This window comes from Cimex lectularius, unplaced genomic scaffold (genome assembly GCF_000648675.2).
Source record: "Cimex lectularius strain Harlan isolate CLEC.00 unplaced genomic scaffold, Clec_2.1 scaffold283, whole genome shotgun sequence".
Taxonomy (NCBI): domain Eukaryota; kingdom Metazoa; phylum Arthropoda; class Insecta; order Hemiptera; family Cimicidae; genus Cimex; species Cimex lectularius.
Genome location: NW_019394189.1, coordinates 280,761 through 297,448, shown reverse-complemented (window position 1 = coordinate 297,448; position 16,688 = coordinate 280,761). Strand labels below are relative to the sequence as shown.

The 16,688-nt window shown below is 30.1% G+C and overlaps 2 protein-coding genes and 1 long non-coding RNA gene across 4 annotated transcripts; 2 read left to right on the top strand and 1 right to left on the bottom strand.

Annotated features, from left to right (window-relative positions):
• The first annotated feature begins 801 nt into the window (after window positions 1-801).
• Window positions 802-3,202, top strand: LOC106669110 (lipid storage droplets surface-binding protein 1-like). Its single transcript, XM_014398390.2, has 4 exons — window positions 802-1,086; window positions 2,631-2,816; window positions 2,878-3,022; window positions 3,091-3,202. The coding sequence occupies exons 1-4, from the start codon at window positions 952-954 to the stop codon at window positions 3,096-3,098; spliced, it is 474 nt and encodes a 157-aa protein (XP_014253876.1). The 5' UTR covers window positions 802-951; the 3' UTR covers window positions 3,099-3,202.
• Window positions 3,203-7,172: 3,970 nt separating this feature from the next.
• LOC106669108 (membrane-associated progesterone receptor component 1-like) lies at window positions 7,173-14,790 on the top strand. The gene is made up of 3 exons (XM_014398389.2): window positions 7,173-7,922; window positions 13,588-13,737; window positions 13,803-14,790. The coding sequence occupies exons 1-3, from the start codon at window positions 7,610-7,612 to the stop codon at window positions 13,919-13,921; spliced, it is 582 nt and encodes a 193-aa protein (XP_014253875.1). The 5' UTR covers window positions 7,173-7,609; the 3' UTR covers window positions 13,922-14,790.
• LOC106669112 lies at window positions 7,846-11,853 on the bottom strand. 2 transcript variants are annotated; one of them, XR_001340873.2, is made up of 3 exons: window positions 10,530-11,853; window positions 10,315-10,469; window positions 7,846-8,162 (listed from the first exon to the last, which is right to left on the bottom strand). It is a non-coding gene; the product is annotated as an uncharacterized LOC106669112 (long non-coding RNA). The 2 variants fall into 2 exon arrangements; XR_002910901.1 differs by having other exon boundaries at window positions 7,929-8,162; window positions 10,328-10,469.
• Window positions 14,791-16,688: the final 1,898 nt, after the last annotated feature.

Sequence of the window (16,688 nt, the reverse complement as noted above, 5' to 3'; positions counted from 1 at the left end):
TAACTTTGTCAAAGGCCTGTTGGAAATCAATAAAAAGTACTTGCAAAACCTGAAAAAAAATCTTATCTGATCAACAGTACTTCAGTTTGTTCTAAAGAAGAAGATATTTTAAGGCGATTTAGGATGTCCAAAGAAAGAATGACATATAATGTTTAAAAGTGAAATTCCTCTGTATTTTTTCATACTCCGTTATCTCCTTTTCCTCTGTATATTGGGCATATATCATGCTATTTTTTACTCATCGGGTATTTGTTCTTGTTTGTGTTTAAAACTAATTATGGGAACTCAATGAATTTAATCCATGTAAAAAATGAAATAATGTGTTGGATGTTCACTTAAGAAATGTACCCACTATAAACTAATTTTTTAAAAGTAAAATGTAAAAATTCATTTAAAAATTTAAAAAAAAAGAAAAAGATTTTGCGCACATGACATTTGATTTGCCAATTGGCAAAACGTACTGAACATTGTTGGCCTTACCCAGTAACTTTCATTTTTTCTTTATATCAATTTATAGTTTTAAAAGAAAAGAAAAGGTAAATTTAAACAGGAATGCATTTTATTAAAAATAAAGCAAACATTAATAATAATAAGACTAATTTTTATGTTAAAAAGGTAAAACAAATTGAAATACATTTTTGTGTAATAAAAATATTTGATATAAATTTAACATCCTTTATAAATTATTGAGAATACAAAATAAAAAAAAAAAAAAACCACATGCACAATCATGTAGTTCTTATCTTAGAGTCTGTTGATATTTTTCCTTTGGAGAGCGTTGTGTAATCTGTTCTGGCTGGTCTTTAGACCTTAAAAATATATCAGTACGTTGTAGTGTTGCTTGTAAGTGAGTCCTCTCTATTTAAAGAAAGCAAAGGTTAAAAGTAATTGATTTATTTTGAAAAAAAATCCCATTCTTTCACCATTAAAAGTATCAATAAACTAGTTAACATGGAAAATAGTGATAAAGATACAGGGAATTCAAATGAAAACAAGGCAAAAATGGAATCATTCGAGAGGATATCAAAACTTCCAGTTGTCGAAAGCACTGTCAATGCAGCTCAAAGTATGTACGATAAAATTAAGGTAAGAGAGATTATATTTCATGATAATTGTTCTAATTGAATAGGAAATCTTGAATGTATATTGAAAATTCTTGTTTTTAATTTTTTTCTTAAAAATTCTTGTTTTAAATTTTGAATATACATTAAAAATTCATTTACACTACAAAACCAGTTTGCTGGACTAGTTCCAGCAAGCTGCCATATGTATCTTTACTCAAACCAATCTTTCTCCACCAACCCAGACTTTCTCACTGTCATATTCTGCTTCCTCTTAAGATGGGCTTTTGAAATTGGGGGGTAGTCTTGTCATTAAATTTATAAGGCACTTCCTTTGAAATTTGGTACAAAGGCAGGTCTTATGTTGAAAAAAATGTAAAAATCTGAAAGGTCGTGGCTCGTGCGATGTTGCGGAGAAACATTGACGTTTATAAAGCTTTAACGATAAAACAAGGCAGAGAGACATTTCCCACAAAAGAACGTTTTAGTTTTATCACTTCTTATTTTAATTTATATATAATTGTGAACAGCTGAACTGCTCCAAGGATTTTTGCTCTCAATGGCTTAAACAAAAGCCCTGGCCTCAAATTTACAGTTTTGCACGCATTGACTTTGTTCTAATGGCTTCTTTGATTTATTATGAAAATTTTTATTAACCTTAAGTCATATGTTGCTAATTGGTTTATAAGTTTTAAAGTTTTTAAATGGTCTTTTTATGCAAGGTATTGGTTGAAATGAAAAAAGTTAGTGTCACGAGTGGGATTCGAACCCACGACCTTCGGCCCAATACGCAGCTGCTCTAACCACTTGAGCTATCGTGACTTCGAGCTTAAAGACAGCTTAAATGGTTAGGGCAGCGGCGTGTTGAACCGAAGGTCGTGGGGTCGAATCCCGCTCGTGACACTAGCTTTTTCATTTCAACCAACACCTTACATAAAAAGATTAATTAATTGAAACAAGTTATTTGGTCAATCAGACAACGAAATATAATGGATTTGTAAATATTTGTTTTGTTCTGATAGCTTATTTGATTTATTGTGGAACTGTGTGTACACACTTGTCATTTCGATTTTGTAGTTTCTAAAGAGTTCCTGAGGTGTTTAGAGTGGTTTTTATTCTCCAGTTTATTACGCAGTTTAGCTAATTTGTTTTATTTTTCTCTTTAATCGTCCCATTTACCTGCTTCTGAGAAGACCAGAATTTTTCACCTATTGTATAATTTTTGTTTATTATTTTGATAATTGTGTTTATTTTTGTTAAGTAAGTACTTCATTACTGACTTTTCCTTTTTATACCGAACGTTTTGAATCCTGCACTTGCTGGATTGATTGATTTCTGTAATTTTTATTTATGATTTTCTTCACTGATTTGTCTGATGGGTAGAGTTTGCATGTATGTATGTATACATTTATTGTATGTATATATTTTTGATAGTGTACCAATAGTTATGCGTAGATTTAACAAACCTACATCAGAAGAAATAGCTGGAGTTTTCCTTCTTCAGAAGTTATTTTCAAATAAATTAATTATATTGAATTTAACTTTCTTTTTTTTTTTTTTTAATTTTAGGAGTCACATTCTATAGTAAATTCAGTGCTTTCAACTGCTGAATCAACTATTAAACAGGCTACAGAGGCTGCTCAGCCGTTGACCAACAAATTGGAAACACCAATAAAGAAAGTCGATACAATTTTATGTTCAAGTTTGGATTATGTCGAAGATAAAATCCCTTCGATTAAATTGCCACCTGGAGAGGTAAAAAGTGAAATCCCCATTTTATCGATGAACTGCTCAATTTACAATTGTTAATTTACAGATGTATCAGAACACAAAAACAGCGATAAACAATACTGTAGTGCCAGCAGTTTACAAGGCATATGAATATGCAGAAAACGGAGCCAAGACCATTAATTCATATGTGTTTGAATCCAAACAAGAGGAAAAAATAGAAGTGCCAAAAGGTAGATTTGTTTTTAACTTAGTTTTCATTTTAATCTTAACATAAAATTTATTTTATTTTTGCTTGCAGAAAACTGAATCCCCACTAGTTATATTGAATTATCAAATACTTACTTATATTTTTGTATTTAATGTTCAGAAATTGTAATAAATATTTTAATAAATTGTTGTAATAATTCTAACAGAATAAAATTTGTTTTTGATGCTCACGGCGATCACCATCTTTAATTCAAATTTATAGTTCCTACAATCATTGATCTACTCTTGCTATATGCCTGATGGAAGCTTCTCAGAATTTTACAATCTCGAGCAATTACATCTCCATTTTATCCAGCCCCTGCAAAAAGGGTGCAAGAAAAAACACACAGACCCAACTACTGAAGTGCTAAATTAATGAAACAGGTACATGCAACAAGTAAAGGTGATCCAAGAATGCACAGAGACTAATGAAATGCTAATAATTTGATTTTTTCCACCCTCTTAACAGTCTTTATTGAAACTTAAAAAGAACAGTTTGTACAGTATAAATTTGATTAAAAATGAGAAATTTTATAAATGAGAGAAATGAGAAAAATTGGAAATTTCATTTTTAAAAGGCAGGTAGATCGATTAAAGATGATACTTCAGTGGTGTCGGTGGCCATACTGGTTAAGGCGTTGACATGGCAACTTATCACTGTAAAGTAAAGGTCGCGATTTCGAATTCAGGGCCAGTGAATTCAAATCTGACATACTTACAAATGGACTTTTTTTTTTCAAAAATGACATGGCACCCCGAGGGTTTATATAACCTTGTAGTTGAAATACCCTCGTAATAAAATATACAAATAATTATACTTCTTTGTGTTACGACCTGTGTGCATCATGCACATGCTTACATAATTAAAAAACAATAATAAATGTTTAAAAAATATTTTTCAGAAATCACTGTTTTGTATGGAAATACTTGGAAGAATTTTTCCAAATAGTGTATAAAATAACAAACATGGCACTGTTAAATTAGGTGTATTTTACTTTCACTAAAGTGTCTAATTTAATCATTTCGTCATAATTATTATTCAGGAAGGTGCATTTTTGGACATACCATAGGAAAAACAATGTATCACCGGCTTAAATAGAGTCACTATGCCCATAATTTTAATGTCAAATTGTCCATTGTATGGAGACTCATATTGGCTTCTGAGGATCGACCAATGAGACCAAAAGAAAATAAAGAAATATTTACGGATTACTTAGGTTTTCCATTCACCTCCTGTTTCTGTTTGACTGACATCTTATAGAATTTTTTGTTATGATGATACAAGTCACAGACTAGTTAGTTTAGAAGGGTAAACAAATTTATTTTCACAAAACACATTTCCTGATGTTATGCCGGGTGATTTCTTTTCTAATAGTAGCTTTAACTATTTCATAAAAAACCATTTTGATGCATTTTACAATAAAGTTGAAACTAAAATTTAGAGAAAAACATTTTTTTTAACAATCACTCTTTTTGGATGTTGTACCGGGTGGATTTGGTGGATTTTATGTTAAACTATTTGTTAAAATTTTAATTTAATTAAAAAAAACTCTCTTTTTGGATGTTATACCAGGTGGATTTGGTGGATTTTATGCTTAACTATTTATTAAAAATCCATTATGATGTATTCTACAATAAAGTTGTAACAATAAAGTTTAGAATGTAACAATAATTCTACAATAAAGTTTAGAATGTAGGAAATTTTATTTGGAAAAATATCACTATTTTCTGACATTATACTGGGTGGATTTAGAGAAATACGTTAACTATTTATTAAAAATCTGTTTTGATATACTTTACAATAAAATTCAAACTAGTTTTTTTTTTGCCTTTACTTCTTTGGCAATTGGCTCAGAGACAAACTGTTTTCCTTTTTGATCAAATTTTTAAGTCCATAGTCCTTGGAAAATCCAAAACTGCATTACACTCTCCCAAATCATTTAATTGAAGTACGGATTTATAATTAAATGGCTTGATCAGCTTTCCAATTTTGTACAGCCTGTCCAACATCTTTGTTCTTTCATTATAATACTGTTTGTATTTCATTATGGGATGTTCCAGGTTTCGCATACTAAACATAGGTCACTCCATCTTTGCCCTATTTTCTTCAAATATGTTTCATTTATTCCATTGTTAGGCCTGATTCTCTTTATTGTAGTGCACTTTTTAGATATTAAGTACCATGACCCGATTGTTGGGTTTATTTATATCCCAGTAAAATTTACAAGTGGAGTAGGAGTCTAGTTGCTTGTTTCACGTGTCATATACTTCCTTTTTCAAACTGCCTTTGAACTCCTCAACTGGATTGGGGGATTCTGTATTTTGCCCTTTTTCACAAGCTCCATTGCCTTGGACTCCTCCATGGCTCCGTATCCAACAGAAGGTGCATTCAACTTGCAATTTTATTTAGCCTATGGCTGAGTTCCATAATTTTGGACACCATATAGGAGCAACCTGACAGTAAGCTGAAATTTTTAATACTCTATCGAGCTCCTTCAATCCATCAGGATAGACACTTTCTTTTCCCTCAAATTTCCTCCTAATATGACTTCCAGTGCCGTTCAAGTTCTGATTAGTTCTGCTGAGAAGATAGTTCTTTATTCAGTTTGTATTTTCCATTCTCTTTTGTCTGGACATCGTACCAAGCGCATCCCACACCTTAAGCACTCTTAGAACCACCGGTAAATATCACATATGGAGAAGGGCACAGGTTAACAACTAAAGCTAAGAAGGCATATTTTATTGAAAAAAAAAAAAATCACCGTTTTCTGATGTTTTATCAGGTGATTTTATGCTTTCACTATTGATTAAAAATCCATTTTGATGTATTCTAGTTTAACTAAAGTTTTGGAATGTAAGAAGTTTTATTTTTGTTAAATCACTCTTTTTGGATGTTATACTAGGTGGATTTTATGCTTTTATTAAAAATCCATTTTGATGTACTTTACAATAAAGTTCACATTAAAGTTAAAAAGATAAGTTTTATTTAAAGAAAATCAATACTTTCTGATATTATAGCGAGTGGACTGGTGGATTTTATGTACTTATACTTATTAAAAATCTATTATGATGTATTCTACAATAAAGTAACTAAATCCATTATATTTATTGATTGACCAAATCACTTCTTTCAATTAATTAACATTTTTTATGTAAAGATTTGGTTGAAATTAAAAAGTTAGTGTCACAACGGGATTCGAATCCACGACCTTCGGCTCAATACGCCGCTGCTCTATCCACTTAGTCGTGACTTCTGTCACATGAAGTCATGATAGCTCAAGCAAGTGGTTAGAGCAGTGGCATATTGAGCCGAAGGTCATGGGTTTGAATCCTGCTCATGACACTTTTTCATTTCAACCAAAACTTACATAAAAAAAAGTTGTAACTAAATTTAGAATGGAAGAAATTTTATTGGTAAAAATATAACTATTTTCTAACATTGTACTGGGTGGATTTTATGCTTTAACTATTTATTAATAATCCGTTTTGATGTGGTTTAGAATAAAATTCAAACTAAAGATAAAAAGGCGTTTTATTAACAAAAAAAAAAAAAAAATCACTATTTTCTGATGTTATACCAGGTGATTTTATGTTTTCACTATTGATTAAAAATCCATTTTGATGCGCTTTAGAATAAAATTCAAACTAAAGATAAGAAAGAAGTTTTATATTTAAAAAAAAATCACTATCTTCTTATGTTATATCGGGTGATTTTTGCTTTCACCTATTGATTAAAATCCATTTTGATGTATTCTATAATAAAGTTTAAAGTTTGGAATATAAGTAGTTTTATTTTTATTTATTTTTTAAATCACTCCACTATTCTTGGATGTTATACTGGGCGGATTTTTCTTTCACTAAAGTGCATAAATTAATTGCTTTGTCATTATTTGATAAATACATTCTTAGCAATTCTAATATTATTAAATAAATATATGTTTATAATAAAATGCTTCTATTTTTTTAAAAATCTGTTTTGATATATTTTAAGTCTTTGTAGACAATATGATTACTATTAGAATGTAATTTGTTAAAATGTGTAAATCTTTGTTATTTAGAGGCATTTTTTTTTCTTTTTTTGACAAATGTGGCTTGGTTTTTTCAGAATAAATAATTTTCGTAATGATTACCATTTGCTCAAATGGTTTTATTTAAAAAAAAAATTACACAACAACTGTATGTTTTCATGGTTACATCATAATTGTTTAATTTTTTTTTTCTCGTGGGGGACTTTGTGTTGCAAATAGAAACTTTGTTAACGGAGAGTCAATCGGCGCAAGTTGGAGGAGGGAAAAGGGAAATTCCCGCAGGACGGATCTTCGCTGGTAACACTGACGAAAGAGTAGCTTCGTAGTAAAAGCATTGAATGACGGGAGGAAAATAATCGGGGAAAGTACAGGAGGAAGGAAGACTCATCGTAGGAAAGAAAAAGATCGGAATTTCGGAAACTAGTCGGCGTTTGCAGTTAACCCGCGCCCCAGGAGTCTCAGGGTTATCGAGGAGTTGTCCTACAGTGCAGCTTTTCTTTTTTAAATTTATTTGTTTTCCTCTTCTTTTTTTTTAACGTAAAAATGGCTAATGGCGAAGGGAAGAGCGGACAAGAAAGCGGATTCTTCGTGAGCGTACTGTCAGAAATATTTACAAGCCCGCTGAACTTGATCCTGGTCGCCGTCATAACCGTCCTCGTCTACAAGATCTTCAGGGGCCAGCAACAGTACGTCGTGAAGGAGCAAGTCGAGCCCCGGCTCCCCAGCCTCAAAAGGAAGGACTACACTCTGAAGGAACTGAAGAAATTCGACGGCACCGGCCCTGACGGCAGGATTCTCGTCGCCGTCAACGGAAAAGTTTTCGACGTATCCACGGCCAAAAGGTTTTACGGACCAGGTAAATATTTAGACATTATTTCTTCAAGTTTTTTATGTTTATCGAACACGCCCTTGGTTGAAAAGCGGCGAATCATTTTTAACTTAATTTGATATTCTTCGCTTACCGAACCGAATCTAAATGAGCTTCTCTAATGTATTATACATTGTTTTTACTCTGTCTCTAGCTGACAACGTACCTTTCTCCTGCCTTGCTCTAATTCATTTTCGTACGTGTTCAGTGTCGTCTTCAGCCATCATCCTAAATAAAATTTCACAAATAATGGCAATACAAACAACTAAATTCAATAATCTACTAGACACATTTAGTTATTTCAAAAGAACACATACAAACATTACAATGTACTTTTTTTGCATTTTATTAATAGTCTGATTAACAGCTAGTTTTCAACGAGGCTTATTACATTACACCTATGTATGCACGACTATTAAGGTATGTTTACATTTCCGGAAATGTTGAATGTCAAACACAAAATCGCTTTGATACATACTGACAGAAATTTATGTCATGTATTTGTACTCAATAGTTTCCGAAATGCAAAATTTGTAATAAACGTATTATCCGTTTATGTTCAAAATAGATTTTTGTGTCCACCTGTCTCTTTCCATCTGCACACAGCAGTTGAAATGCAAAATTGCAGCTTGTGTAATTATCCTAGAGTAGAAAACGTTCTATGTGAGTCCTAGAGTGGATTATAAGACAGGGAAAAAGTCGGTGCTTATAGTCGATTAATGTGTGAACTCAGTATTGAGGAAACAGCACAGTTATCTAATGTTTTAATGTCCTGCCGATATTGAGAAGCTTGCTTCTAAAATTGCCCTCCTTATATACCATTAAGATACAAAAGTCGTAAAACGAAAATTCATAAAAGCAATTAGCGTTACAGAACGACTTGCTATAAACTTTCATTTCAGCTTTAAATTTCTTTTTTTGTTACTCATGTTTAAACTGTTATTGTTATACAGTTTGTTTATACTGTTACTGAACATACATAAATTAGACATAAAAAGGCAAATGTTAAACATGTGCCATTTCATCTTAACAATAAAAGTTTGACTTAAAATCAACCGAGCAAGTTGGTTTTTAAAACTTATTTAACATAACTTATTCACATTATTTCCTTCCTTTTTTTAGTGTTCTTATTTTCACCAATTGTCACATAAAAACGTTTTATTTAATTTTAATTATTTATGCTTTTTATGTAAGGTAGAGATGAAAAAGCTAGCGTCACAAGTGGTATTTTATTTAATTTAACGTTAAATGGTTGTGTATGTATGGTATGACAATAATAAATTTGCACATGTTGCTCAGATTTGTTGTTCTTGGTTCAGTCTTTAATGCAAGCCTAGTAGGTTTTTTGTTCTAATTTAACAGTTTTTTTAAGCATTATTTCCTGTTTTTATTTGTTCCTATTTTCTACAATTGACACATTCCTCTTGTTATCATTGATGATTTTATTTTATTTTATTTTTGATTATTATTAGTATTATTTAGATTTTATTTTTGTCTTCAATTCAATCCAAGCTAGACTATTTATAGTACTTTGTTGTTTACAGTAATTGTATTATTCTTGTTTTCAGCAAAAAACTCATTCCTTTTGCTAGTACAATTAATTGTATTGCTTCTCTCTAATCAAGTTTGTTCTTAATTCCCTTATAATAAAAAATTATAAGCATTACGATACTTCTAGACTATTTATAGTACTTTCTTGTTTACAGTAATTGTATTATTCTTGTTTTCAGCAAATAACTCATTCCTTTTGCTAGTACAGTTAATTGTATTGCTTCTCTCTAATCAAGTTTGTTCTTAATTCCCTTATAACAAAAAATTATAAGCATTACGATACTTAATTAGTGACTTGAGTACATTAAATAGTATGGATAATGCTGCCCATTTCTGTAATATAAAAAAATCGAATACCACATGACACTTTATGCCCTGAAATTGACCCGAATAAAGGTCAGCAAAAACAAATAATGAAAAAAGGTGTTTTTGTAAACTACCGCATTCTTGACCTCTTCTCACAACTTCAACAAAATATAAAAATTATTCAGAAATCGTGAGATGAGGTCTGGTGTGATACAGAAAAACATTTTCTTTATCGTATTAGATCTTTATTTCTTTATACATGAGTAGAAATACTTTGATTGAATATAAAAAAATATATTTTGCATTGTATAAATTCACTTTTTTCCACATCCTACATGTATTTGTTAAATGTAAATAATGTTTGTAAATCCTGGCCCTGAAGATGATCTCAATGAAGATCGAAATGTTGGCACGATAAAGAAAATTTTTTCTGAAACCTACATCACACCAGACCGCATCTCACGATTTCTGAATAATTATTGATTAACGGTCACTAATCACCACACAAAATATAAAAACTTACCATAGCAAACAACTGTGATTTCAATTGGATCCAAGTTTTTAAGTACTTAGTAAACATATTTTTCAGCGCTCTTTTGTTATTTTCATAGAGTTGTAGCCAGATTACATTTGATACTCTATTTTTTAATTGTTAACTAAAATAAAGACTTCATTTCACTATAAAAGATATAACTATTAGCCCTTAGATTTAAAGGATCATAATCAGTCAATACTTACATTTTACTTCTTTGTTTTTTTAAATTTCCATTGGCATCGATTGTGCTAGTGTTGTAAGTTTTTTACTTTTATTTGGAGGATTGTCACAGGTAGTATAGTGCAAAACCATTTTGGATGGACTCCAGATTAAAAAAGAAAAAACCAAAAGAGACGAATAAGTCATCACAATCTTCACAGAGATGTTTTATTAATATTTCAAAAGCCTGTTCATTCTAACTTCCTTCACTAACTTAAAACTTTCTTAAACAATACACTTCTCAAACAACATAAAATACTTGATTGATACTTTTGCAGAATGGGATTTTAAAAATGAGTGAATAAATTATCTCGATCCTCTACTTGTTTTGTTTACAAGGATTAAGCAGTTTCTTTTATTTCACTTTTATTTATTTTCGTTATTGCCAGCTTGAAATTAGATTGACAGTCTTTGTCATTTATTGTGTAAAAAAAGATTTATCTCACATCGTACATTTTTATAAAGGACATTGTAATTATATTGTAAAAATAAAATAAAATTCAATAGCCAAGAATGAGTGTATTTATACGAGGACGTGTGTTTATTTATTTGAACTGTATTACGCATGCTAATGAATAATGAGTATCACACTCATTTTAATTAAACATGAAAATAATTGCACAGTATTTTTATACCTTCCTCATTTGGAGTCTTAGGGATTTCTCCTTTTAGCACTTAAACTTTCATCTATTGTAATCTCTGCTCCTTTGGAAGATTTTTGTTTCTTTTATGTTGTAGAGATTTCTTCTCTGGGGTGTGATACCTACATCTGTATGGCTCAAGAATGGCTTTCCCTGGTACAATAAATAGCCTTTCCTAACTATAGGATATCTCTTGTCATTTTTTTTTCTTCTACACATAGTCCATCCTGGTCATTTGTTGATGGTTCTATATTTTTAAGGTGATATTTGACTTGAGCGAGTCCTGCAAATATGTCAGTTAGAGTTTTTGGTTCCTTTCCATTTAGGATTTTCTCTTTCTTCCATTTGGTTGTTTTTGTGAGTACAGTTTGCTTGCCTCATGCTTGGTTTTTTCTCCCAACATTCCTGTTTCGTTCTTTTTTAATGTGGCTACTGTTTATGCCAATAACTGAATTTGGGCCTATATGCTGTTCTTTTTTTTAGTGTTATGCTAGTTGAAGATCCCAGGGTTTTTTTTTCAGGGAATTTAGGCAGTTCCAAGACAATCTTTGGTTCAGTATTTATTTATATGCATAAGTTTAGTAGGGAAAATGATGACTAAATCTTATTTTATTTTAAACTAATTACAACTATTTTAAAACTAAATACAAAATTCTTGGTCATAGCAAAAAATTAAACTAGCAAATAAAAAATTCATGCTGATCCACTTATATGGTGTCTTCATGCACAGGCTTGTTGTAATGAAGACAGACACAATGTGTTCACTGACTCACAGACCCAACACCCATCATCAGCTCAAACAAAAAATTAGTAATTTGCAACTAACAAGGTACAATAATGCCCTTGAGCTGTTCTGTTGGTCATTCTTGCAGTGCTTTGCTTTTGGAATTTTTTGACCCTATGTTGATTTGATTTACTATAAATTTGGTAATGTGAAAGAAATACTGCAGACATGTGCCCTTCTACATTATTATAGCATTAAATTAAAGTTTAAGAAAACCATTGTCTGCACAACTTTTTTCTTAAATTAAAAGCCATTTGTTTAATTTTAAACAATTTATTACTAATTTGCAATTTCAATGTTACCTACAGCTATTAATTGATAATTATGCAGGTAACCTATAAACATGTGAATTGTTAAAGTTTTATTTTATTGATCCATTATAATTCAAGGTCTTCGGTTGTTATTGTATAAGCTTGAAGGGTAGAACGCTTGAAAATTACTATTATTAAAATTCGTCATTGTTCTTAATATTGGTAGTTTGAATGAAAGAATAATTGTTAAATTTAAGTGTATATCATTTTATAAATGATTGATATATAAGTTATCTAATTATCGACAGTACAGTATTCATTGAAACAAGAGTTGGCATGTAATAATAGTTATTAAGATCAGTCTCATATTAATTAATAATTGACATTATTTAAATAAGAATAAAGTTTCTGTTAACTAAACTTGAAGTCAATTGTTTAATTTTTTGCCCCATTCATTTTCAGTAAAATTTAGCATAATCCTATATTTTTCTAATTCTGCACCCTCATGACAGGCTGAGTTAACTCAATCGTGTTTAATTAAATTTAAGTTTAACCAGTCTCAACATCCTATTATAAACCAATATTATTTAGCTTGTCCAAATTAAAAGTTTCTTATTTTCATGTGAAACATTCCATTCAAATTTTGGGGGCCACGGTGACCAAGTGGTCAGGCCTCTTATTCGCCATGTGGTTCTGGGTTCGAATCCCAGCTGTGCCTATGGCTTTTTTGACTGATAATGGTATAAAAAACATACTGTAAAGTGGTTTAACCCACTCATCCAAGACACCTCCCAACAGGTAGTTGACGTTAAGCCCTCCTGTTTGACAGAAATTACTTTTTTATATAAAGTAAATTTGAAAGGCTGAAAATCAAGCATACTTAACTTTTGTTAGCTTATTTTCATCACTAGTTATTAATTTTGATCATTAATAATTTATCTTATTTCTACGTTTGCTCTTAAACTTTTTAGAACACTTGTTGAAATTAGACAGTTGTAGACAACATGTTCAAATAAAAATTTTGATTATAACCATTTACATAATAGATTTTGTTTATGTAGTTATTTAATTCTAAATTAGAATTTATGAGATAACAAAAGAAAATTATCTGCAATTTTATCACAGAAAAATCAATAAATTCAAGGAGTGCAAATAATTTGTATTTGCTTTTCAGTTAAAACACCTAACAACCTTGTTTTCAACATGAATTTGAGATTCGTTTAATTATTTGAAACACAAAGAAAACATTTACAATTTTCAGTTTAGCTATTCTTCCAGAAAATATAATTGTTTAAATATAGTTTCAGAAAAAATGTAATAAGTTAATTTCTTTTGGCAGATGTTTCATTTTGAGTTGAATTTTCAGGTGGTACTTATGCTGAATTTGCCGGATGTGATGCATCAAGAGGCCTTGCCACATTTTCAGTTAAAGGTAACAGTGAAGAATATGATGACCTTAGTGATTTAGGTTCAATGGAAATGGATTCAATTAGGGAGTGGGAGACACAATTTACAGGTTTTTATTTATTTTTTAAATTTTATTTACCCATAGATTCAAGAGATGACAGATTTTTTTTTTAGAACGATATGAGTGTGTTGGTAAACTGCTAAAACCAGGCCAGGAACCCACAAGTTATTCTGATGATGAAGAAGAAGAGACAAGTCAACAAGAGCCTAATGATTTATCGAAAGAAGATTGACTTCATCCAATTTAATGGCTTCCAACAAAACGTTTGAAATAAAGTGTGCTGAAAACCCAAATTTTCCTATGTTAAAAAAACTGCAGTAGCAACTAGAGGACTTATGCAAAACGAAAAAATGGTGAACACCCTACTTTTTTAAATTTTGGGTGTCGTTATTTAGATACATTTTTCAAACATGCAAAGATTTATGTTTAATTTAGCCCCAGGGCAGTTTATTCCTGGATAGGAGTTGTTACCATTTTTGAGTGATTTACTTGCATAAATAATGAGGTGATGGTGTTGTAACGCAAAGTAAAATTGGTAATTAATACTTAATTTTCATGATCTGCTCTTCTATTCTTTTAGTATGTTCAATTTTTGTTAATGCCAATTAAATGCACAAATTATATTTTATTTAAAAACCAAAAAAAGCACATTAAAGCCAATTAACAGCAACCATGGCTTGCCTTATAAAATTCATTGCCCGACAGAAATAAAAAAAGCTTAAATTGAGGGGCTTAAAAAATAAACAGTTGAATACATTTGTTGAATCTGGCTAAAATATTAAGCCTTTCAGCGGAAGCTTAATTTTATGTTTAATTTGAAAGAATTCGGTGTTACATTTTATTTCAATAAGTCACTGGTTATTGGGCAAATAAAGTAAAGTTGTATCTACCCTACATCAAAATGTAAAAATTGTTGTTTTTAACATAACAAAAATTATAATTTTTTATAAAATCATGATTATAATTAAATCAAATTATTTCCTTTTGTCAACAAAAGGCAAAAGTAAAAAAAATTCAATCCTGTTTGCCCAAAACTGTTTCATCGTATTTGATTTAAAATACAGACTTCCAGGTACTGTGAGACTGCCTTTTTGATTACCATTTTTATTAATATTGTTATTGTTTTTCTTTTCTTTTTGAACTAATTGTTATTTTACCAAATAAAAAGCCATTTTTTGTTATCACCGCTTTTGTTAAACAATTTATGTTGTAAAGTGCAGACATATTTCATGAAAAATTCCTAGTTATGTAATGATGAAGCTAACTTAAATTTTAGAAGCTGTGAAGCATTGTGTATTTTAATATTTCAGATTGTACATTTTTTCCATAAAATTAAAGTGCAATTTAATGACATTTAACTTTATAGTTAATTATACAAAAGTTGTAATTTTTTAAATTTTATTAAAGCAGTATTTTGATCGAATGTCATTCAATGCCTTAAGAATTAGTGATTGCATTTAAATGAATAATTTATCTTAAAAATGGTTTGTATTTGATCATAAAAAATAATTATTGCTATTATATATATATATCAGTTAAAGATTAACAACATACTGTAAAATACTAAATATTTTTTCATAAAACAGTGTCCTAATATTTTTTGGTTTATTTATAATAAATGGAGCTATGTAATTTTCTATTATATTAATTATATATAAAAATATGTTTAATAAGAGGAAAGCAATTTCTTTTAAACCCATTGATATATGTTGTATGCAAGATGATTGATTTAACCATTTTTAGTAACAAAATGTTTTTTGGTAACTAAATATAATAACTATCAACTAGCAAAGCATTTCAGCCCCCCCCCCAAAAAAAAAAACTAATTGGGCCAATTAAAAAATAATAATTACTCATGCATATTGCTCAAGTCCAACAACCCTTATCTGTCATGGATGAGGGGTCAGACCCAACTAGATAATCCCAATCTGAGTTTAAATTTCCAAGCTAAAGCCTAAACTCAAACGCAGTATCTTTTTCAACATCAGCCTCTTATTTTGAAAATTAAATTGCTTTTCAAAACCGAAGTAGAAAAATATTTAGTAGGGAAATCATAATTAAACATAAAATAATATATTATAAAAAAAATATTGCAAATGTTCTACTGGAATTATAAGATTACAAGTTATAAAGACTAAAAATTAAGCATGATTTAATAGTTGCTTACAATGTAAAGCAATTAGAGTTTGTTATTAAGCTTGTAAAAACTATTGTAAAACATTTGTACACATACTGTTCTCTCTTTATTTGGTATCAAAATGCACTTCACTCCAATAAATAAAAATTATCTGTTATAAATATGCGGAGGCCAGGGTGGTTAGGTATTTACTTGAATTTGCTATGCTAGCAGTTCTGGGTTCAAATCCATGCCCATGGATTTTTAATTGTGAATAGTACGAGAAAGTACCTAACATCCACAAAACCCAACATTAAGCCCTCCTGTATGACGAATTACTTTACTTTTGTTGTTGCAAATATAAAATTTTAAATTTCCACTCAGTACTTTAGCAATCCTACATGAATGGTGTATGATTATTGGCCTGTTTATTATTATGTATCCTGATTTACTTCAACTTCAAGCATCAGCAGCAAGTATTTATATTAACCATTGTATGCTGATGGCTAATTTTTAATTTACGAAAGCAGAACATTGACAAGGGTTGCAGAACAAGGAAAAAAAGAAACTGTAGGCGATTTTGTTCTCCAAATATAAGGCAGTGGGAACAAGTAGTTTGCGATGCAGCCTTATTAAAATAGTATCAATAATAAAATGGTAATTACAATGTTTTAATTTATGGGCACATATAATAGCGATTAGCAATTATGATAGAGATAATTATATGGATGCCCTTTCATGAGGCTCAATGTTCATGTCCAAATTCTTCAATTTTGAATTTCAGTAGTTCAGAACTGACTCAGATTTTACTAATATTGACAAGATGTAAAATAAGTGGCAAATAAAAATCTACTGGATAAAAATAGGTGATTTAGGTGCTAGT